This window comes from Mytilus galloprovincialis, chromosome 3 (assembly GCF_965363235.1).
Source record: "Mytilus galloprovincialis chromosome 3, xbMytGall1.hap1.1, whole genome shotgun sequence".
Classification (NCBI taxonomy): domain Eukaryota; kingdom Metazoa; phylum Mollusca; class Bivalvia; order Mytilida; family Mytilidae; genus Mytilus; species Mytilus galloprovincialis.
Window position 1 is genome coordinate 21,377,712 of NC_134840.1, and position 25,345 is coordinate 21,403,056.

The 25,345-nt window shown below is 32.5% G+C and overlaps 1 protein-coding gene across 1 annotated transcript; it reads left to right on the forward strand.

The window, feature by feature from the left end:
- The first annotated feature begins 1,501 nt into the window (after positions 1–1,501).
- Positions 1,502–23,872, forward strand: LOC143066232 (uncharacterized). Its single transcript, XM_076239226.1, has 5 exons — positions 1,502–1,657; positions 15,998–16,149; positions 17,458–17,593; positions 21,725–22,193; positions 23,845–23,872. Exons 1-5 carry the CDS (start codon positions 1,585–1,587, stop codon positions 23,870–23,872), a joined length of 858 nt encoding a protein of 285 aa, XP_076095341.1. The 5' UTR covers positions 1,502–1,584.
- Positions 23,873–25,345: the final 1,473 nt, after the last annotated feature.

The following is a 25,345-nucleotide window of genomic DNA, read 5'->3' on the forward strand; positions in this document are numbered from 1 at the left end:
CAATTTAAAAATGTCTTTTAATAAAAATAAAAAAAAGAATATATGATATAGTCTACCTGATGGTTGATAATAGGTTACTATCGGATATTGAACGTTTGTTATGTTTATCTTTTGCAGTGATAAAAAGATTTGTTCTGTGTTTGAAGACTGATGTTTTGAACCTGTCTGCTAATGTGGGAAACGTGGGTTTAAGGTATTGGACAATATGACCAAAACCACTTGATTTCTTCCATTTTCCGGATTACATAAGGATAAATGTGTTATTTTGCAATGATATTCATTGTTTCATAAATCTTTAGACTTAGATCTAAAACAAATGAGAAAAACTATAAAAGTACGCCAACTCGCCTAAAAAAAGGCAATGCGTAGACTGAATTGAAAATCCCTGCTGTATTTACACATTTACTCAATGTTACAAATAATATCAACTGTACCAATTTTTACTGCATACTATCAACTGTTCTAATTATACTACATAAGATTTCAATTTAAAATGTTTCTTATAGGATTAAATACAAAAGACTTTTATGATAAGTTTGAAAGTCAGCAGCTTAGTCAACAAATCAATAACTTCTAGATAAATTTGTTCTATCTTAATATCAGTATTTTTTTTTTCATTTTTGTGAATTTAGTCCGTCCGTCTGTCCAGTAGTCCTATCGTTAATCTACTCTGTATCCGATTAAAAGGTGTGATAAAGGTTATTTTAAATGAAGTTTGGTCGCATCAACTTTAAACTTAGAACATATAACATAGAAATTTGATAAATACCTTATCCCAAATAAAATTGTGGTCACATTAAATTGAATCTTAGTGCACATGTTTATTGTGAGGCATCCTTCTAAAATCAATGCCAAATGATATGAATTGACAGTTGTCTGTCCATGAACACATTGACAGATGGTAGTTGGTTTTCGGCTTATGAGATATGGCCGAAGTTATAACGAGAGGATAGGTAGTTGAGGTTACTGCATACGGGGAAAATATCGTCGAATCAGTCTACGGGAAGACAATTATTCAACAGAAGTACATTTATGATGATTTTGTTAATATAAAGGATATTCTTTTTCATTTCTTTTTTGCAAAAAGGACGAGAACATTTAATGGTCAAAAGGTAAATAATTCGCGTCAAGAAATGTCAGTCTACTAGACCCTGACACACTATACAACTGAGCTGGTGCATGTCAATGCCACATGGCGAAAACTACTCAGTCGAGTACATTGTACTTAAAAAATACCGGGTCGATATCAAAATTTGATCCACTACATAATAAAATACCGAATTGAAACTTGAGAATGTTTTGATAAACTTTCCCCGTAGTACAGAGAAACAATACTTATTTAGAAGTATAATATTTAAATGTTGACTGCAATTAAACAGAGCAGTGAAAACAATCAATATTTCAGGTAAAAGAATTATCGTAAACTATGAAATTAAATCTTATTGCTAGTTAAATACAAATTTCATATTCATGATCCACATTCAGTAGAGCTGTTAGAAAGCAATACCAAACTGCAGTGAGCGTTCAAAACAAATTGTCAATCATGTTTGAAAGGAACACTTTTTGAATAACAGCTCAACACAAATGATGCAAACATTTATTCTTACTTATCTAACATATGAATTTCTATCAGGATTTCATACATATTATGTTGAAGGTAAGTTTGATATTTTTGAGAATTTGTTTATTCAACTTGATCAATTTTGAGAATAAAAAGAACAATTTTGTATGATTTTCAGTAATATTTTACATTGTCGCTTCTTTCTAGTTTACCTTTTTCGATACGATTCGATTTTTACATTTAGATCAAAAGTGTGACCAATTGACGGGTATTTCGTGTTAAAACAAAACTTGAAATCGCAATTATTTCAACTGAGATTAGTTCTTCAATTACTTTTCAATGTTCGATGCTCTGAGTCAGATTAATTTGATGATCCAATTTTCTTTTAATCCCTTTTTTTTTTGGTACTTACAAATGTAACACTTCAAGTTAATGAATAATTTTAGTTTTTGAATTGTGTTTGATAATCTTTAAAAAATTGTTTTACACAATGCGACAACATCCTTGTCAATTTAATTTGATTTAAAGAATTATTTTTAAAATTCCCTGAAATATTTCAGGGACTATAAATAAAACAAAAATTCTTTGTTTGACAAATCAAACTGATTCAAATACAAATAAATCATCTGCCTTACCCCTTAAAAGTGGATATAAAAGAGGGACGAAAGATACCAGAGGGACAGTCAAACTCATAAATCGGAAATAAATTGACAACGCCATGGCTAAAAATGAAAAAAAGACAAACAGACAAACAATAGTACACATGACAAAACATAGAAAACTAAAGAATAAGGAAAACGAACCCCACCAAAAACTAGGGGTGATCTCAGGTGCTCCGGGAGGGTAGGCAGATCCTGCTCCACATGTGGCACCCGTCGTGTTGCTTATGTGATAACAAATCCGGTGAATAGTCTAATTCATTCCCTGTCCACTAATCAAATCTTATTAAAATGATAAGTTTTTCAATTGCTATTTTATTTTAACAGTATTAAATAGCAAAGTCAAAAAACGAAAATATTAAAAATAATTATTCATGATACCAATATAAATGTGCACACATAATGTAATTTGCTGTAAAATAAAGTGGATATAAGTAAAATAATGCCTATTTAATGTTTATGTAATGATACCGATTCTGCATGTTGATCGTGTAATGGAGAGAAGACATATACCAAAGGGACATTAAAACTCACAAAGCGAAAATAAAATGACGCCATGGCTAAAAAAAGACCATTAGACAAACAACAGTACACAAAACACAACAAAGAAAACTTAAAACTGTGTAACACGAACCCTTTCAAAACTAGGGGGTGATCAAAGGTGCTCCGGAAGGGTAAGTATATCCTGTTTCATATGAGGCACATTTCGTGTTGCTTATGTGGTGAGTGCAAACCTGGTGATTAATCATATAAAATAAAATTCAAAAAATGTAATAGCCATCGTTCATTAGAGAACAGAACTGATAATAAAATTGAGAATGGAAATCGGGAATGTGTCAAAGAAACAACAACCCGACCATATAGAAGACAACAACAGAAGGTCACCAACAGGTCTTCAATGCAGCGAGAAATTCCCGCACCCGGAGGCGTGTCGTTTTGTCAAGATAATACACAAAGGAATCCATTCCATGTGTCTGAATGACCTTACAATCACCTTTAAATGTTTTTGATAAACACATTAGATATCTTCAACCCGTAGTTAGTCAGCTACTATACGTATATGTAACCATTAGGTTTATTTTAATTTTTTTTATTGTTGCAAAAAAAACCCTCAGGTAGAACACATGTCCTATACAACATGATTTGAAAGTTTTTAATTTCTAATTATACAAATGTATTGTACCCTATCGACGTATTGAAAAGAGACTTTTAATAATGATGTTACAACAAAGTTATGATGACAAAAACACCGTTTTCATCATAAATCACATTCACCATTCATTATAAAACCTTAATGAAATTTAAAACATTAAACACTAATTAGTCTTTTTTTTATAGCTGAGATTATACTTGATGCTCGTCTTAACTGACAATGTTCACTCTATTATTTTAAGGTTTTACTGTCCACATCTGTTTTGATTCTGGCTATACAACTTTTAAACTACATCTATCCGACTAGAACTGCTAAAACTGTTGTCATAACAAAAACAGAAGCTTCTTTTCTTTGAAGGAATTTCGAGTATGAATCACTTACTTACATATGTTTTATTTCTACAACATTTTTTATACGAGCCTTGTATTCGTGATACAACATATCAAAACGTTTGCGTTATATTTCAGCTGTATATTGGACTGGAAGCAGTATTTATTTTTGGAATTTTGGGTTCTCAATGCTCTATAATTTTGTACTTGTTTGTCTTTATAAAAATTTTGATCTTAGCGTCAATGATGAGTCTACCGACGTCACACATCAGCGTATAGCTCTGACGTATGCCGGGCGTGGTAAAAAATCATGTAAGCTTTTAATACGCTAGTAATTTTGGATGCATTTCAACCTGTCAATCATATCTTCATCGTGTGCACAACGAGCTTTAAGCGTACCTAAGCGTTTATCGGACGTTCAAGTAACGTATGTTGGCGTATGTCTGACGTTTGTCTAACGTAGATGGAATGCACGCTACGAAGGAACAAAGTCTCTTGAACGTATTTGAAACGGGTCCCGGTCGTATCTGGGACGATAATCCGTTCTTTCGGCGTGTGTAGGAGGGTTAATTATGTGGTGTTTGTCACAAACACACCCGCATACGTTTTAGTTAAAGTCGAAATAGCTTGAAGCGTATACAACGTATCTGAAACTTATCTGTAGCGTTTTCAACGCACTTGTAGCGAATGTATTACGTGCGTGTAGAGTACAGGTATACGCTTGGCAAACGCTTGAGCTGGATGAAAATTATTAAGCTGCATAAAAATTTCCTGGAGTTATAGCATCCGCCAAGCGTTTACCTTTGCATTTCGACGTACTTGAAACTTATGCAACGCCAATGTGTGACGTCGGCATTATGCTATAGACGAAACGCGCGTCTGGCGTATCAAATTATAATCCTGGTACCTTTGAAAATGTTTTACACCACTGGGTTGATGCCACCGCTGGTAGACGTTTTGTCCTCGACGGTATCACCATCCCAGTAGTCAGCACTACGGTGTTGACATAAATATCAATTATATGGTCTTTTTTTTTATAAATTTCCTGTTTACAAAACTTTGAATTTTTCGAAAAACTAAGGATTTTCTTATCCCAGGAATAGATTACCTAAGCTTCATTTGGCACAACTTTTTGGAATTCTGGGTCCTCAATGCTCTTCAACTTTGTACTTGTTTGGCTCTTTAACCATTTAGATCTGAGCGTCACTGGTGAGTCTTATGTAGACGAAACGCGCGTCTGGCGTATTAAATTATAATCCTGGTACCTTTGATAACTTTTGACTCAAAGAAAAACCTTATTGCGTAAATGAACTACATTTTTTTACTGTCTGGTGCATTTAAATGTGTCCATCCCTTGGTAGTTTTTAATAAATTATTATCAGAAAAAACACATAATAATGACCCATTTTCAAATTTTGATTCTACCCATTCTGGCTATACTTATCATGTTCAGAAATGTTAACTTCTACCGTCTAGTATGTTCAAGATCAAATGTCATGTCATGCATAAAAACAAAAATCAATTCGCTTTAACCTGATAAAAAAAAAATTAAAAAAAATAAATTATATGTTTTGTTTACTGTTGTGTTTTGATGTAGGGAATATGAAATAGTTATCAAAAGTACCAGGATTATAATTTTATACGCCAGACGCGCGTTTCGTCTACATAAGACTCATCAGTGACGCTCAGATCAAAATAGTTAAAAAGCCAAACAAATACAAAGTTGAAGAGCATTGAGGACCCAAAATTCCAAAGAGTTGTGCCAAATACGGCTAAGGTAATCTACTCCTGGGGTAAGAAAATCCTTAGTTTTTCAAAAAATTCAAAGTTTTGTAAACAGAAAATTTATAAAAATGACCATATAAATGATATTCATGTCAACACCGAAGTGCTGACTACTGGGCTGGTGATACTCTCGGGGACGAAACGTCCACCAGCAGTGGCATCGACCCAGTGGTGTAAATAGTTATCAAAAGTACCAGGATTATAATTTTATACGCCAGACGCGCGTTTCGTCTACATAAGACTCATCAGTGACGCTCAGATCAAAATAGTTAAAAAGCCAAACAAATACAAAGTTGAAGAGCATTGAGGACCCAAAATTCCAAAGAGTTGTGCCAAATACGGCTAAGGTAATCTACTCCTGGGGTAAGAAAATCCTTAGTTTTTCAAAAAATTCAAAACATTGAATAAGAGTAATATGATCAATTGATATATAATTAAATGTGAAAATGATAGTCCATATGAAGATGTGTTAACAAGACGGCAAAGACAACTGACGCTTGATAGTTATTAAACAGTTTAAAGTATACAAAAAAGAAAAGAAACACAAACTCTTGGTCGATTATTGTAGACAGACAAGACAAAGACAAATACTTTATTAAAGTCTCACCACTTGTTACATATAAAATATACAGCTTTTTAAAACACAAATTAACAACAAGAGCCACTCTATAAAGAGTTATGAGAGACTATAAAACAATTTTTCTTAAATTATAATACAAATACAACTTAAGTCAACTATCATGAATATAAAATACATTTTCGCTTTATTAAAATTTCATAGCAGATTTTGGCAGTATAAAATACCATATTTTCATTTGTAAAAAGAAAGATAAATTTCTCATTATCAGACATATGTAAAAAATTCTCATCAACAATACTAGCATGGTTAAAAATAACATTACGAATATCTGAATATACAGGACAGTTTAACAAAACATGTTTTTCATCTTCAACGTCATCAGTACAGTTAAAACATAATCTATTTTCAATATCAATATTCTCATAACGACCAGTTTCAATTCTGATGGGTGCTACACCACATCTAAATTTTGCTAAAGCACTCTTGTATCTACCTGGTATATTAAAAATTAAATAATTTTCTACGCCATATACATTTTTGAACATTCTATATGTACGTAATTTTTTTTTATCATCTGACATAATCTTGTCATACCATTCTTCCTTAAATTTTGCAAAACATACATTTTCAATATTCTTAACTAAATCCTTGTTCAAAATAGCACCATTGCACAAATATTCCATATCAAGTTCTTTAAACTTATTTTTTACTCTAAAATGCCAATTTTTTACTTTTTTACATGTGTTACCCCATATAAACACTTTTTTATTTACTCTATCATCATTCATTTTATTAAAACGTGTCCAGTTTCTAAAAACACTAGTCCACTGTTTGATTTTACAAGGCATCCAGCCCATGTCACCATACAAAGACATATTAGGCGTGTATTTACCTACACCCATGAAAAAACGCATGGCTCTATTTTTAATACTATTTATACATGAAAAATCACGTGTTCCCCATATAGAGGCACCATAATCTATTACAGACCATACAAGTGTATCAAATAATTTTGTAAATGTACAATATTGAAATCCACCATAAGCTTTACATTTAGATATTAACAGACCCAACGATCTACTGGCGGCTTTAGCAACTGCTTTTGCCATATTATCATAGCTTAAATGCTCAGTAAACAATAAACCTAAATATGTGTATTGGGAAACAATATCAATATTGTTACCATTAAACAAAAATGAAAAATTTGATCTAGATACAGACTGTGTTCTAAAATGTACTATTTTAGATTTTTCTAAGTTAACAGTAAGGTCATTAGTACAACACCATATATTCAAAACATCTAATATTTTTTGTAAATCACTCTCATTCTCCGTGATAAAAACAAGATCATCTGCATATAACAACATGCTCACTTTATCATTTTCAATGTCTATACCTATGTTCAATTTCTTGACCTCATCAACAAGATCATTGATATAAATATTAAATAACAAAGGCGAAAGGATACACCCTTGTTTAAGACCACAATTTACGTCAAACCAATCTGTTAAGTTACCATTTACTTTAACACAAGACTGTACATTGTTATAAAGAGAATATAGTGATTTTAACATTTTTGAACTAATACCAAGTGTTTTTAATTTACAAAATAATAAATTTCTATTTATCCAATCGTAAGCTTTTTTGAAGTCAATGAATGCCACATATGTTGATTGTTTACGAAGTTTTCTAGTTTCTATAATAGTAGACAATGTACTTAAATGGTCAACAGTACTACGACCTTTTCTAAAACCGTTTTGCTCGTCACATAGGAAGTCAATATCATCAAGTTTATATGTTAGTCGAGAGTTCAATACTCCACAATACAGTTTGTATGAAACTTGTGCCAAAGTTATACCACGGTACGACAAGGGATCCCTCGGATCTGATGTTGAGCTTTTTGGAATAGGCGTTATAATCCCTTTTGACCACATTGCTGGAACTTTACCAGAGTCAAAACAAATATTGAAAACTCTAGTTAGTGCATTTAACATAGTTTGGTTCTTATACAATTCAACTGGTATTTCGTCATATCCAGGTGATTTACCATTTTTGGAACATTTTAAAACATTAAATACTTCTTCCACAGATATTTCACAATCTAACATATCATCATATAAAACATCTACATCATTTTCACATATATTTACATCACTATCATCATTTCTATTAAACATATTAGAGAAATCACACTTCCATTTATTTAAAACTTCATCTTTATCACTAGAAATATGACCATTATCTAATTTTACTTCCATAGGAATATGATTTTGGCGCTCACTACCTACACCAATTTTTCCAATTTTTCGCCAAAACTCTTTTGGGTTTCCACACGAATTACTCAATTCTTCCTGCATAGAGTACCAATATTGGCGTTTTGCCTTTTGGACCGCTTTATCAAATAGTTTCCTTTTATTAACAAATACTTGTCGAAAAAACTTTTTCTGATTTTGAATTTTACACTTAATCCATATTTTTTCGGATGCACAAACGTCGTTCCATAATTCAGTTAACTCCTCACTCCACCAAGGTTTCTTAAATCTTCTTCTTTTATTATTTACCCCGTCGGATAAGACAATCACTTTAGATGATAATTTTGTAGACATTTCCGTTTTAATAAAATTCACAAATGCATCATACATGTTGTTAATCTTGTCTTGTGTTACATTTGAAATTTCCAAATTTTGAATAATAATATTAATTTCATTCAGAGCAGCTTCCGAACTGAGCCAGTCTTCTGGTATATTTTTGATGTCATATTTGGTTTTAGTTTTACGATTGTTTTTTGGTTGCGCAGCATTTTTAATACTTTGACTAAATTTCAACGTTATTTCCCAAGTAAGTAGAGAGTGATCTGGGATAATTTTCTGAAGGTCAAATTTACCATTAGCACATATTTGCTCTATAATTAAACTAGTTCTTGTAATTATAACAGTCTTGCAATCATCGATTAAATTAGTTTTGCTATATAATTAACACTTTAAAGTAAGATTAATCAATGAAAAAAAATTATAGCTTTGACAGTCTCAAGGTGTTTCGTTTTTATTTGAGTTCACATGTACGTGCTTATCAGTAACGTAAACGAAATTTTTCGCACTTTATATATTAAAGTTCTAGTTCTTATAATAGGACATAAGAAGTATTTTCGGAGTTTCTTGTCTCGTGAGTTTAATCATATTTAGTTAACATTCCATACCAATATATTTTTTGAAGATCGTGGGTGGACATATATATTAAGAATGTTTATTTATTTGTACATTTATCTTGACGATTGCCTATTACCAAACAGTTTTTTTTACTCATATGATAATGATGATGTGGTTATGGTTACAAGACATATTTTCAATTGTGTTTAATCTGTTGAAATAAAAAAAAAGCTAGGTGTTGCTATCCAAAGAATGGAAATGTAATAAAAACCGAAAGTTTGATTAAATGACTATCTCTTAAAGTAGCAAATGAAGGTATATTTTTTATTACATATTTGAATTGCTTAGGTGAAAAATAGCTTGTATGCAAATTTTCGTAAACAAATCATCATAGTATCGAAACTGTGTTGCATGCCCTCAATCGATTTATGACTTTGGAACAGCGTTATACTGCTGTTGCCCTTATTTCGATCAATCTAATGTTTGTAAAGTATCATATATACATCGATACGACTCCAAATAAAGCTTTTAATTCAAGCCTTTCGTTTGTTTTCCTACACTCTGTAACATTGTCATAAAGATTATAGACAGTTACAGATGTTGTTATTTATTGGGAAATAACACGTTATGTCGGAATGGCTCACGAAAGTTGTCTGCCTCTCTAAACTACGGAATCTCATGATCTATGTAATACAAACTTCCTCGTATAGATATGTTACTAGATCACAAATACAGTCCATGATTTTGTTTCATTTTTGATGTGACAATTTCCAACAATTGTTTAGAATAATTGTTGAAGTATGCGACAACTATTTACTATCGACCAAGTGACGTAGGTGTGAGCAGTATTCATAATCGAGTCAAACTCATACCGTATAGTAAACAAAATAAGTATTAGATAAAATACAAAGGTAACAAAGAAACAGGCCGGTAACAACCGTTGCCGGATAGTTTTTCTGCACGAGAAGTCAGGTCAAGGTCCGAGGCGATAGCCGAAGACCTTGACCTGACTACAAGTGCAGAAAAACTATTCGGCCGGTTGTTACCGGCTGTTTCTTTTGTTACTTTTGTTTTTTATCTGACTTGTACGACGTTTCAAGAAAGTAATAATACAATTTGCAAGACTAAACATTTGAGAAACTTAGATAGCCATAAAGCAGTAAATGTAAGTTATTGTATATAAACACATTTTTTTTCATATCCCTTCAACCGAGATTTTTATTCAAGAAAAAAAATCATGAATCTAATAATTTTATAAAAAAGAACCATTTTAAGTAAAAGATGAATGTTGTACACATTTAAGACTTTTTAGAATGCAACTTCGTAAAAAAGTAATATATTAAAAAATATTTTAGTGGTAAGTAGGATAACGTTTGATTTTTATGGATGAAACGGAAAGCGGGGAAAAATGGGCTAATTCATTTTAAAATAAACAGGCTGTGACCTTTATTTTTGATGAAAAGTACAGGATGTGCCATTTCATCCCCCCATTCCCCCCTAAAAAATCGTAAAAATCGTGCGTTTGTTGCCAAATACATGAATTTAATATTCAGTGGTGGGGGTCCCGGGGGTGGAACAACCCTTTTTTGGACGATCAATGCATTTAAATTGTGACATAAAATTGGACCCCTCCCCCCTGTTTTGTCCTTGATTTGGACCTGGATCCGCCACTGATATAAATTCGATAACAATATAAATTTATCAAAAAAATGACTTTCATACTTCATTAGTAAATGAAATGTTTATGAAAAAAAGGATTGTGTCTTAATATTATATATATATATTCAGGCATATACTTTATTTATTTTTTTTTAATTCATGCTCGTCTCTAGATCTGCAAGTGTTGATCGGGATTTAACACGTGTCATTATGATCCAATCGCAGCTTACCGCCCAAAATTGATGACATAAGTTGAATTATTTTCTTCTAGATTTGCTGCTTATTTGGACATGTATTACATGAACACTTTTTAGAGTAGCAATCGTGCATTGGTGAGTTGATAGGGATTTTATCTTTTGATAAGATTTGATTTTTATTTACTTATTTCCTGTCTTATTTTTATTGAAATATGCACGTCAGTACCATCATTTCTTTACTTTCAGCATTGTCCAAAATACTATTCATGTCCATATATTGAAGAAAACATTTATTGACCGACTATTTTGCTTCATAAAGGGGGCGGTATGTTATTTTTTTAGTATAATCACTCAAATGCTTTTGTTTAAATTAGCACTATTTACGGTATTCGGAAAATCAGGAATAAAGCAAAACATTAATTTGTCATCTGCTTGACCACAACAATTTTTTTCTCATAAAATTTGGGATCAAAATATCTATTTAAGGAGAAAACCACACACCCCTTTTGAAGTTAAATGTCTAATTCCTAGTGTACTGTTATGAATAGTATTTTACTGGAAATGTTTCGGAAAAAGATATTGATGCTAACGTAAATATTTTGTTAAATAAAAAGACAGGAAATAAGTCGGTGAACCAAAAATTTCAAATCTAATTGAAAGTTAAAGTGCCCATGAACTCACTGATCATGCATGAGTGATTCTATTCATAAAAAGTGTCCGTGTAACAACTAAAAAGAGGCCGTGTATCGTCTAAAAAGAGTCCGTGTAACAACCGTTAATGCACTGTTTTTCTATAGCTCTGCGGGGGGCAAAGTCGTACAATAATGAAAATAAACCCAGACATGACAAAATGTAAAACAATTGAACGAGTAAACTTAACTTTACTTTTTATAAACAAAACAATGATAGAAACAAAATATACAAACATGTACACGTACAAACATAATGAGGCAGTGTTAAACATTTTGCGAGCTTTGACCTTTCCCTAACCTAAGACATTGATTTAACAACACAACATAAGAAATTTGTTAAAACGGATAAATATGTCACCAGATCGATATAAAGCACAACCAAGAAACAAAATACGATCTAACAGTACACTCAGTTACTAAAAGATAGTTTAAAGCATGTAACAACTTATAAATAGATCAATTTAAAAGCCTAGATTTTAATTATCAGTACACATCCAATGGATTTTATGTAAAGACGAGAAAAAATATGACCTTATGCAATGCCATAATACAAGTATTGCAATGATAATGGACCGCAACTGTTCATGACTGTATAGGAATACATATTCAGCTATGTTTTTATTTAATAATAAAAAAAACAAATCGTTGTTAGCACCGTTAAAACAAAGATTTAAGATCTTATTACAGTAAGCTTACCAACCAAGCTTGTAAACCAAATCTTTGTATCGATAAAAGAATTTAGTAAAGTTTGAAATAGTTAGTTGTAACAAAATACCGGACAAAATAATAACCAGTTAGATATCTATATCGTAGCTATAGCAAATGTCAAAGCGAACGAGTTGGGATATAAAATCTTCTTAAGATTGGCAACAGAAACATCATCATCAGTGTCCATCGTAAGTGTAAATATTGTATAAATAAGCCAAAGTCAAAATATAAGTATCGACTAGATGTAGGAAAATAAGTGAATTTCACAACTATAATTTGGTTTCAAGACATTAACAATCAAAACCAAGGAGTTAACAAAGACTCACAAAACCATAGGACATTTACATCAACAGTTATAAATAATAAATAAGAAACAACACGAACTCCACTAAAAACCGGGAGTGAACATACCATTATATTGTTTCCAAATCAGTCTGATGTCTTGACAGACCAACTTTGCAGAGAGGCTGTCTATATTGAGTTGCGCGTACCGACTCCATATAGATGACGTCTCGTATTAAGAAAGAGATGTTAATATGCAGCCTATGATGCATAATTTAGACAAAAAAAAGTTAAATGTAGGTTTGGCTTTTCTAAAGGTGTTAGTTAGTTTTATTTTATGGTTACATTGCTTAAATTATTCTGATCAACAAGTAGTATCAATTATCTCGCAAAGAATCAGAACAATATTGGTCAAGTTACACAGGTATTTCGACTTGATTATACCGGGCATTACAAATAATGTCGAAAATCGACGCCAACTCAACATCACCACCAGTAACCGGTCGAATCCTTACAGAAAGAATGGTTGATAGAACAAATAACCAGTATATGACGACAACTAATTAATGTTTATGTTGCAGACAAAAACGCTTTCTCCATCCAAATTCATACGATTATTTAATCGAATGTATTAAAACAAAAATCTCGTATGACGCCTTGACGTAGAAAAGTACACCAAGTAAACCAATAACTTGCAAGTAAACTGGAAATCACTAGATTTTATTTATATTCAGAAGAAATATTTTAGCTCAAATCATGTGAATGATTTTTCAAATGGTTCCCTTCCGTTAAAATGAAAAATCTTTTCTAAACTATGATCGGAATTATAAAATTTAATGACAAAATTGTGCCTAAAACAAACGAGAGGTGAAAGATACAAGGGGATTTTCAAGCTCATAAGTCGAAAACATAACTGACAATGGCAGGACAAAACAAAAGAAAGATGACGAAAAGACGAACAAAGTACACAAAACCCAACATAGAAAACTAAAGACTGAGCATCAAAAACCCCACCGGCAACCGGGGAGGATCTCATGTGTTTCCAAAAAAAAACCCCAAAAAAACGGAAAGGTAACAAAAGATTTGCCATTATTTTGCATTATATTACTCTGTTAGTATGTATGAATGCTTAGCTACATACATGTAGCTACAGTGATTGGAATTAATCACACAAGTACACTTGTTGTTTTACTATGTTGAATATCTTATTCGAAGTAAGTGTGCATGCTCGAAAAGCATTACGGCATTTCAGGTATATTTGATATCTGAATAACGGTATCATAGATATAGCAGATTTATTTCATGAAAACGAATTTATTCCATGAATGTAGTTATCAAAGGTACCAGGATTATAATTAAGTACGCCAAACGCGCGTTTCGTCTACATAAGACTCATCAGTGACGCTCATATCAAAATATTTATAACGCCAAACTAGTACAAAGATGAAGAGCATTAAGGATCCAAAATTCCTAAAAGTTGTGCCAAATACGGCTAAGGTAATCTATGCCTGGGATAAGAAATCCTTAGTTTTTCGAAAAATTCAAAGTTTTGTAAACAGAAATTTGTTTTAAAAAGTAAAATCACAAAAATACTGAACTCAGAGGAAAATCAATTCGGAAAGTCCATAATCACATGGCAAAATCAAATAACAAAACGCATCAAAAATGAATGGACAAGAACTGTCATATTCCTGACTTGCCTGAATGACCACATTATTAATATTCATGTCAACACCGAAGTGTTGACTACTGGGTTGGTGATACCCTCGGAGACAAAACCTCCATCAGTAGTGACATCGACCCAGTGGTGTAAATAGTTATCAAAAGTACCAGGATTATAATTTAGAACGCCAGACGCGCGTTTCGTCTGCATAAGACTCATCAGTGACGCTCATATCAAAATATTTATAAAGCCAAACTAGTACAAAGTTGAAGAGCATTAAGGATTCAAAATTCCAAAAAGTTGTGCCAAATACGGCTAGGCTAATCTATGCCTGGATAAGAAAATCCTTATTTTTTTCGAAAAATTCTAAATTCTGTAAACAGGCAATTTATAAAAATGACCACATTATTGATATTCATTTCAACACCGAAGTGTTGACTACTGGGCTGGTGATACCCTTGGGGACGAAACGTCCTCCAGCAGTGACATTGACCCAGTGGTGTAAATAGTTATCAAAAGTACCAGGATTATAATTTAGAACGCAATACGCGCGTTTCGTCTACTTAAGACTCATCAGTGACGCTCATATCAAAATATTTATAAGCCAAACTAGTACAAAGTTGAAGAGCATTGAAGATACCAAATTTCAAAAAGTTGTGCCAAATACGGCTTAGGTAATTTATGCCTGGGGTAAGAAAATCCTTAGTTTTTCGAAAAATTCAAAGTTTTGTAAACTGGAAAGGAGTAGGTCCGGTAAGGACCGATTTTGGCCTCAAATTTCAGGTTCATCTAACGAAAGATTTTGACCACTTTTTAAACACTCAAGTGTCATTTTATTTGAATTAATTAGTTTATGTGAAAGAGTTTAACAGATTTAGTCATTAAAAACGATCCGATTCATGCTCAAATATGAAAAATCTACATAATATGCCGAAAAATGTCACTTTTCAGATGGTTTTTGGTAAAAATGAAAGTGGCCGCATCCGTGTTCATCCTCAACCTTTATATATGTTATGTATTATCATAAAATACAACTTACATTTCAATATTAAGGATGAACACGAATGCGGCCACTTTCATTTTACACGAAAACCGTCTAAAATTTAACTAAAATGGTAGAATTATGAGGATTTCAGTAATTTAGCATGACTTAATGGTGCTAGTACCGGATATATGTGCATTGTATTGTCAAAAACAGCCCATATTTATGTAGCAGAAGCATTCTACTGTCCAATAAATAACTAAAGGTTTACATTTTAACAATTTTGTAAAACTGCTATATTTTGGGGCCAAAAAGGGGTCTTACTGAACCTACTCCTTTATACAAATGACCACATTATTGATATTGTATAGTGTTGACTACTGGGCTGGTGATACCCTCGGGGACGAAACGTCCACCAGCAGTGGCAAACGGATTTATTCAATGAAACAGATTTATTCCATGAAAACAGATTTATTCCATAATTGAAACTATGGTATTAATGAACGTAATAGAGATAAAACATAATAATATAGTCGTAAGCAATCTGATCAAAATCTGTGGCTTTACCTATCACTATCATTTTCCTTTGTTTATTGAAAAGGCTTTACAGTTTTGGGATGTTATTGGACAGATGATAACAATGGTATGACAGCCTTTCAAAAATCAGTTAGTACTGAACCAACAACCGTTTCCTGCATGGAAAGATGCAGGAATTGGAATTACAACTTTGCTGCATCAAAACTTGATGAATTGGTAAGTATTGGTCTTGAAGGGCAGAACTCCTCAAACGAATGAAATTATCCTTACACGTGTACCCTCACTTCAAAATTCAAAATATTGTTTATTTTGTTCACCACATGTATCGAATTGCATTGATAATTAAGAAAACGAGATAGTGTTATAGCTTTGATTTATATCAATAATTGACAACGATAACTTAATTTTATGTCAAGGCAGATGTCATGATTTTCTAAATGTGATCTTTCCATTTGTATGTAGCAACATCAGAACATGGCATTTAAAATTGGTATTCAATGAAAAGTGTTACCTATTATAAATATATTGATGAGTAAAACAATATAAATATGTAAAAGGCTTTAAGAGTATATATATCTTATTAGTTTTAAGATCGTTACATACAATGTTAAAGAAGTCTAAGTCCTAGGAGCATGACATGTCGACAATTGTTTATGATATTTCGATAAATAAAGTTCCATAACTTTGTAAATATTTAATCTAAAATACCTGGAGGGACCCCGTGCCAATATACATGTAGTTTCCTTGTTGTTGTTTTTTTTTTAGAAGAATGACTACCCACAACTCCGCTTCCCAGCAAGAGTAAAATCACATCAAATTATATACTCCGAGGAAAATTCAAACGGCAAGTCCCTAATCAAATGGCAAAAAGAAAGCTCAAACACATCAAACGAATGGATAACAACTTCCATATGTAGAAAATGATGAGTTAAACCTGGTTTTATAGCTAGCTAAACTTTTATGACAGTCGCATCAAATTCGATTATATTGAAAACGATGTGTAAACAAAATGAACAGACATAATATGTTTAAATGTCACAAATAGGGTGCGTATAGGAAGATGACATATGATGCCTCATGTTAGAAAAGTGACAATCCCTTATTCAAACTAAAGAAACATTGCAACTGTCTTTTAGAGATGACCTGGTTGATACAAGACAATATTTCTTTCTCTATCCCAAATTACCCTTTTATCCAAGCACTGTTTAAGATTCATTGTCTACTCCAATTTTTCATCCCGGTCTTGTTGTTTTGCATAGTTGATTTGTTCTTGTGATAAATATGGTTTTGGATTTTTCAAATATTTCGGCCCAACTTCAGAGACATTGGTTTTAGAAATGAACATCCGGTGCAGTAAGAATTGATACCGTTAACGTTATTTCAATAACATTTAAATGAGAAGTGATCTAGTCGACATTAAAGCAAACACTTTACAATTATACGCCCCTTAATTCAGAGGTTATGATAACATATACAAACATTCATAATTGACAAAACAAAAATAAGAGTAATGTTTTGTTTTAGGATACATTTGAGTGCTACTGTGGAAATGATATACAATTTACAACAAAAGTTTCTGACTTGGCATGTGGATTTCCATGTCCAATTACCGTGACTGATGCATGTGGAGGACATAATCGAATGGCTGTTTATAATATACGTAAGTTGAAATTAATATTAAGGTTGCACGAAACTGTAATTTTTATACTTTATATATTAAGTTCAAGATATCTAATGAGAATTCGATCTACAAATAATTATCTTTTGATCTGTTGTTGTTAAGATATGTTTGGTCACGTATTAATTAATCAAGATATGTTTGGTGAGAGCACTTATTTGTCGAAATATGTTTAGTGTTGGTACTTACTGGTAGACAAATGTTCAGTCAGATTACTTATTGGTGGAAATTAAAAATAACTAAAGAAAGTTTCCAAACATTTTAAGCGGGATGGACTATGATATACGTTGCTAGTGAATATATCGAATGGTAACATATATTACAATTAAGATTATTGTAAATATGTATAACGATACAAAATTTTATATTCCCTTTAATGATTGTAAGTAAGAATTTTCCCACTAAGCAGCGATATATGTCAAAGGAGGGGGCATATATCTCCTCTGTGATTGTGCTGTGTTAATGAACAGTCCCGAGGCAATTAGTTCGTTATATCTGCAAACTGCTAATTAAATAGATTTTCAACGATTCCTGATGAGATTTAAAGAGGGCTCTGAAAAAAAAACAATTATGATTTGTTTTGTTCAATCACAAACTTAAGTGAAATAGTGAAATAATAATTCGATTTCAGCAGCCAGTAAAGATAAATTTTGTCAAAATAGGCTAAAAAAATCGATGATGCATTATTCGCTTGAAAGTGAATAGTTCGACCACATTGACTCCGTAGTCATGTGAACTTCAATGTAACCCTTTAGTTAGAGAAAGATAACGCAGGAATTGTGCGTGTTCAGTAGTTGAAATAAAAAGAATGTCGACATTGAAAGTTAAATAAAGGTCAATAATTTTATTGAGTGATGCAATCTACAAAAACTCATTGTTATATGGGTAAAAACGATGTTTAAAATATATTGTCAAGCTATAATATGGAATTTAAAAAATGTAAGTGCACAAATTCGATATCTTTTTTAATCTTTATTTCTGTTTTAATTATATCGAATATATTGCCATCAGCAGTATTCGGAGGTTAACTCGATAGTTAATTAGATGGCGTCTAGATTTAAATTTACACGAAACGATGAGACATATTATCAAGCCTATGTCTTGTAAATTGTTCATTTTATACTTTAAAATCTGAATCAATGTTTTAATATGTTATAAATCAAATATGAAATTTTGAGTCAAAACGGAGAACATGAATTTGACAGCTAGTGCCTGTTTTACTCTAACTTGATACACATATAAGACTATTTGTAATGAAATATGCATAATAATCACATAAAATTCACATATCTGTCAGAATGATATCTTTTAAAAGAGGGACGAAAGATACCAGAGGGACAAACAAACTCATAAATCGAAAATAAACTGACAACATCATGGCTAAAAATGAAAAAGACAAGGAGACAAACAATAGTACACATGACACAACATTGAAACTAAAGAATAAGCATCATGAACCCCAATAAAATCTAGGTGTGATCTCATGTGCTCCGGAAGGGCAGGGGTTAAAAATTCCACTAGCCCGACGCCCGGGACTAGATCAATTACGCCTCGGGCAGTTAAAATGTGTAATCCGATATGCCCGACGGACTAGTAACACAAAATTATTGACGTTTCCAAAATAGAAAGTGGAGAAAATCCCTTCATCACTATTCTATGTTAGCCAATCCGATTCATCCGGGATTCCAAGAATTTGAAATGGTTTGTACAGGTCCTGTTGGACATATTTTAAAAACAGAAAAACAACTCTGGCTACTCGGTAGCGTGTGTTGATTGCAATTCTAGTACTTTAAATATTGATTTCTCATACCATGGCTTGGGGTATTGTACATTGCTGATGCCGAGATTTTCAATTAACGGTATAGGGGGTATGATGTATTGATCGGTATTGACCTGTCTTGTCGCACAGCTCTTGAGCACGAAACCATGCAACAAAATATTTCTTAATATTTTAATACGGGAACCCCAGGAACTTTATCAGTTTCAAAACGAAAAACTGTAGATGAAGGGGGTAATGAGACTGACAATTCATCCCCCCCCCCCAAAATGCCAAATACGACCGGGAAAAGTGAAAATGTTTTTATAGTGTCTAAGACAGGAAGCCTGCCAAGTCTTTATCGCGAGATTCACATATTTTCATGCTAATTTGGAAGCATTTGCCTTTGATCTATTGTTTTTTCTTTGATCTTTACAATTTGGCCAAAAACTCACGCATTTACCATATTTACTACCTGTAAAAAGTTGGCAGAACTAGGACACAATGATTCTCTGGCAAGGTTGGCTGTTGGTGATGAAAAAAACAGACGATGCTTTGTAAAAATTGCCGTTAATTGCCCCAAGCACGCAAATAAAAAGTCTGCTTTGAATGTGGGAACAACCGTAAGTTAGGTTTAGCACCAACAGAATAAATAGCAGATTAACAAAAAATATGAAATACAGTGTATAACATGTATAATGTCTTCTTCAAAACAAAGGACACACACTTTGTATTAGGTAGCAAACTCTTGATTTTTACGGCATACTAGGGCTAGCAGGTCAGTATTGATGGACTAGCAGTTCTTCCAACAGGGCTAGTGAAATCCTGCTGCCAATAAGTCCTGGGCTAGTTAGCTGTTACAAAATTTTTTAAGCCCTGAAGGGTAAGCAGATCCTGCTCCACATGTGGCACCCGTGTCCCAACTTAATCGGTATTCAAGAGCATGCAACAACTACACAAGACTTTGAAAATCGTCTCCAGTGTTTGAGCACAAAGTTGATGAACAAGGGGTATTTCAAAGAACATCTCGTCCTTTTTCTAAAAAAAAATTATCGGAAGGTAGCAAGACCTTGTTGATAAATATTCCGTATCAACTTCATAAATAATACACGATGGTCTTGAAGTATATATTATCGGTACTGACGTTTTTTTTTGTGTATGCCTTTTTGTGTTTCTTAGTTACATATGACATGCATCCCGTCATTGTGTTATTGTTCTATAATATATTTTGTGTTCTTGCCTTTAATTTTTGCTAATGTGCTGTTTGTTTGCTTTTTTAACGATAAAGATAATACCTATACCAAGTCAGGAATATGATAGTTGTTTTCCATTCGTTTGATATGTGTGATGTGTCCATTCGTTTGATGTGTTTGGACTAATAATTAACTCATGAGCTACGAGCATTCGTGGATTAATGTGTTGTTCGATCACTCGTTGAACTTTTTTCTATATTTGAGATATAATTATTATTATATAGATAATCAATGTGTTGTTGTTTTGATCCTTTTCATTAGTCAAATCTCCAGTGAGGCGTCAATCTCCATGCTTTTCTTTGAATTTGCTATTTTGCATTACGGACCTTTCAAGTAACGTCAATAGAAAGAACACATCTTTTTTGCAAATAATTAAAACACATTCAAAATATAAGTTTTTTATTTATAGTGGATTGGGAAACAAGTTTTGCAACTTATATTAATCCCTTTCCACTTTGCGGGTGCGAGTGCTGCCTTGCAGCGGCATTAGCCTGCTCTTTTTTGAAATCTACAAGGGTGTTTTTAACGTGCAAGAAATATGGCTTTACACGGGTCAGCCATTTATCGTCCCCTACCGACGGACTATCATAATTTCCTCGAGACCATACTCGCAAATTGTGTCAAGGGAGAAATTCAGTTCCTGAAATTTTATCTCAGACGGGAATCGAACCAGGAACCTTTGTGTTAGTAGTCCGATGCACTAACCACTACACCACGGCTCTCCAAAATATAAGTGTTGACTTGCTGAAACTAAAAGATGTTAGATTGATACTTTAAAAAGATTATGTTCCCCAACATATCGTTTAAATTCGAACTAGCAGGATATTCGCCAAGCGAACCTTATGCATTACGGTATATCTACACTATCTAAATCCCTAGGCAAGTCATGCCCTATGAAGCTTAACTGGCACACTCGATGCACTAGTAGAGTTTATATTTTAAAAACTATGCCCCGTTGCACTAAGTAGAACGTTGGACATAGTTGAGCAAAAGTGTTCGCCCAAAATGTATCAGACAAACGGGTATTAACAACATTTTTTTTTTAAATTGTTTCACCTGAAGATTGTAAGTAAGTATTTGTTTGAAATTTCCTTACAATTGCAGAAGGCGAATCTTTGCCCATAGTTCTACCTGTACTAGAACCCACAACAGAAGTGTCTACATCTCAAGTAAAACCTACAACAGAAGTGTCTACATCTACTGTACAACGTACAACAGAAGTATCTACATCTCAAGTAAAACCCACAACAGAAGTGTCAACATCTACAGTAGAACCCACAACAGAAGTATCTACATCTACAGTACAACCTTCAACAGGATTATCTACATCTTCAGTAGAACCCACAACATTGGTGGCTACTACTGAAAAGCTATCCACTACCAGTCCCGTGAATGATATGACGAGTATAGATGACGATAAAACAACTACTGTTTCAATAGGAAGTGAACAAACGTCACCAACAACTACATTTGTACAGTCAACTGAAATTAGTACAAAAGTAGCTGCACTGCCAGCTTCTTCTTCTGCTAAGTCTACTTCAATAAAAGAAACTATATCTACGCACAATACTAAGTCAGGCTTGCCAGTTTCTACAACAGCAGTAGAAACGGTATCTTCTTCTTCAAATTTTAAAAATCCTAGTATTCCTAATCAGATGCAATGTACGTGCCCGTGTGCATCAGTTAGTTCTAAGTGGAACTTTCTTGCTAATATGAATATGTCAATTGCTGAATTGAAAATATATCTGAATGATTACTTAGATGAACTTAAACAAAATCTTACCGTCGATAAGACGAAGACATCAGCATATATCAACACAAAAATATCCGCCCCAGATGATCGAAAGTCGTCAGTTTCGATTGGATATTTTGGAATTTGTTTAGTTGGTATCCCAATAGCATTCATACTGTGCAGTGATGCAATGAGATTTGCAATGCAGATTAAAAAACGCAAACTATAAAATGTGACCAGTTAGATTTTTTGATGAACAAATGAATAATAATTTTATTTTCTAATTTTTGGTGTCTGTGCACTTTTTAGTAATGTTGTTGTCAGACGAAATTTGTATATATTTGTTTGTCAGTATTTCAGATCATCCTGAAATAGCAACATTTACATGTATTAACAGATATTTTTTTAGTCAACGAAAATATGATATAATATGTTTTATATATTTTAATAATAAAAAACAAATTGCTTCAATAAAAATAGAATTATAATTGCATTATTTTTGCTCCCAGTTTAACATAATTGTTACAACGAACGAGAAATAAACTTTCGAAAATATATGTATAGCAATATCATGTATCACGTTCTGCATATACGTAGTTGTAAAGAGGTTATTTAAGAATATGTCATCTTTAAAAATTTCAGTGAAACAATCCAGCACATACATCATTTGCAAACATACAAACAAATATAAGTCCAATATATATGTATATATTCCGGACCATATGAGTATTTGGACCATACGCGTATGGTCATGACCGTATGGGTATATACTCATATGGTCCGACCATACGCGTATGGTCGGGGTAATTAATAAGTTTACAGTTAATACTTAAAACTCTTCAAGGTATGGCTCTTCTAGTTGTCACTTCATTAAAGATACGATACCAAAGGTAATTTTATTATATTATGAATATATAAAAATCAACTAAATAAAAATAAGCAGTATCACGCATTTGATTTTATACATTTTATACCTAATTATCGATTTGTTATTACGCTTTTAAAAATGACAACATGCCGACCTTGGAAGATATTTTCCAAAATTTCTTAAAAGAACCGTTATGTTATTATCAAGACCTCGTCATCACTGCACGAAGCTGCTAAGAAGGTTAACTTTTCACTCAAAAGCAAAAAGTATAACTACAAAGGATCGTGCACAACCTAGACGAGCTAATGTAGAAAAGTTATAGTACCGTGTAAAAATAAATTTCACCCTACGCATGAATACAAGAATACAAGTACAGTTTAAAACTAACTATGACATCAATATTTTATGCTTATGTAGCCTTTGAATTAAAGTTTATTGTATCCTTGAAACGGTTCTAATGCATATTTGAAAAATACCTATATGGTCCAAATACTCATATGGTCCGGCCCGATAATAATCAATCGAGTATATACTCATATGGTTCGACCATACGTGTATGGTCCAAATACTCATATGGTCCGGAACATATACATACAAGTTTAGATATTGTTCATTGTTTGCTAGTTTGAGATGTATAAATACGCAGCCTTAGTCAGTTTGAATGACGATACTGAATACCTTTTAACCATCTCTATGAGGATCCAAAGACTGTCTGTTGAAAGGAAACAGTTTTGATTACTGTCCTGTTTCAGTGGAAATCTAAATTTACGCCATTAAATAGCCTAAAATAAAACTGACAACGCCATGGCCGACAAAAATTGACAACGTCATGGCTGAATAGAAAAGACAAACAACAGTATAGAAAACATAACATAGAAAACTAAATACTGAGCAATAGACTGGGGTGATCTCAAGTGAGTTAGAATTGATAGCATACTCCATTATGTTGCTACCGTCTTGTTGGCAGATATAGACAGAAAAGCGTCAAAGTATGGTTAATAGACATAACTCAAAATGTTAAACATGTTCCACAATGCCGTTACCTGAGAAACATTATATCAAGATAAGGAGGCGTTGCAGAAAATAAATGACGGTGTACTGACATAGTTATCACTGTATAAACTCGCCAAATTGAAGGTAAATAAGATTAACATCGAATAATAAGTTATGAAGACATGCCTGTTATTAAATCTCAGCACTTAGAAGGTAGCAAGTGTCAAATATACAATCCAATAAAACTAGGGAAAACATTACACTCCGAAGAATAAGAAATGATGTGCTTCAATCTGACACACCATTCTAGCTGCTAACTGTAAAAGATTAACTATAATACAAGATTCAGACAGAAAGATATTACAAGAATAGAACACTGTCCCCTAAATAACTACATGCAACTTCGTCAGATGACATAAGAATGTTAAAATTCATAAGTAAATATAGATTCAATCTCGGACCAGTTTTGAAAATGTAAAAGATTAAGTCACTTCAAGTTTCCCTATGATACTTAAATTTCTTCAGTTTGCTATAGTCTTTTCACATTTTATCATTTTTGGGGGTTATAAATCAGGCTTTGGCAATCAGTTTTTTTTTAGATAATAGAAGAATAACGCACACGCACTATACTTGTTTGTTTACTATATCATAACTGTTTATCCAGAACTCTTGAATTTAAATGTGTTACTAATGCCCTCAATGTGTATCTCATAAATACTTACATAGAAGTGTTAGCATTCATCATCAGCAAAACGTTCAGGCTTTGAAAATAAAACAAGAATAGAAATGATAGAACGTAATTTCCCGTTACCATAAAAAAAGAAAATAGAAAAAAGGTATCTATTAAAAAAAGGTATATATTAAAAAAGACGCAATTAGAGTTTTATTTCAAATCCATAACAATAAGACATCTTCTCATAGTATAAGCCTAAAGTATACTAAAATATTTATCATATATTTGTATCTATAGTGATAAAACGCTTTTATACCTTTCACCCTTCAACCGTTCAGTTCATTACTACTCTCGTGGGTCTGAAGTAGAACGAATAAGAAAAACTACAAAATTAATATATATTACTATACAATTTTGTGTAAATAAATGCCTTGCTAAAACAGCTAAACGGTCATGATT

Coding starts and splice junctions, on each gene's coding strand:
- LOC143066232 (XM_076239226.1), top strand. CDS start 1,585: ATGATGCAAACATTTATTCTTACTTATCTAACATATGAATTTCTATCA. Junction 1,658..15,997: donor TCATACATATTATGTTGAAG/GTAAGTTTGATA, acceptor TTTATTGAAAAG/GCTTTACAGTTTTGGGATGT. Junction 22,194..23,844: donor ATATCTACGCACAATACTAA/GTCAGGCTTGCC, acceptor ATTGTTTGCTAG/TTTGAGATGTATAAATACGC.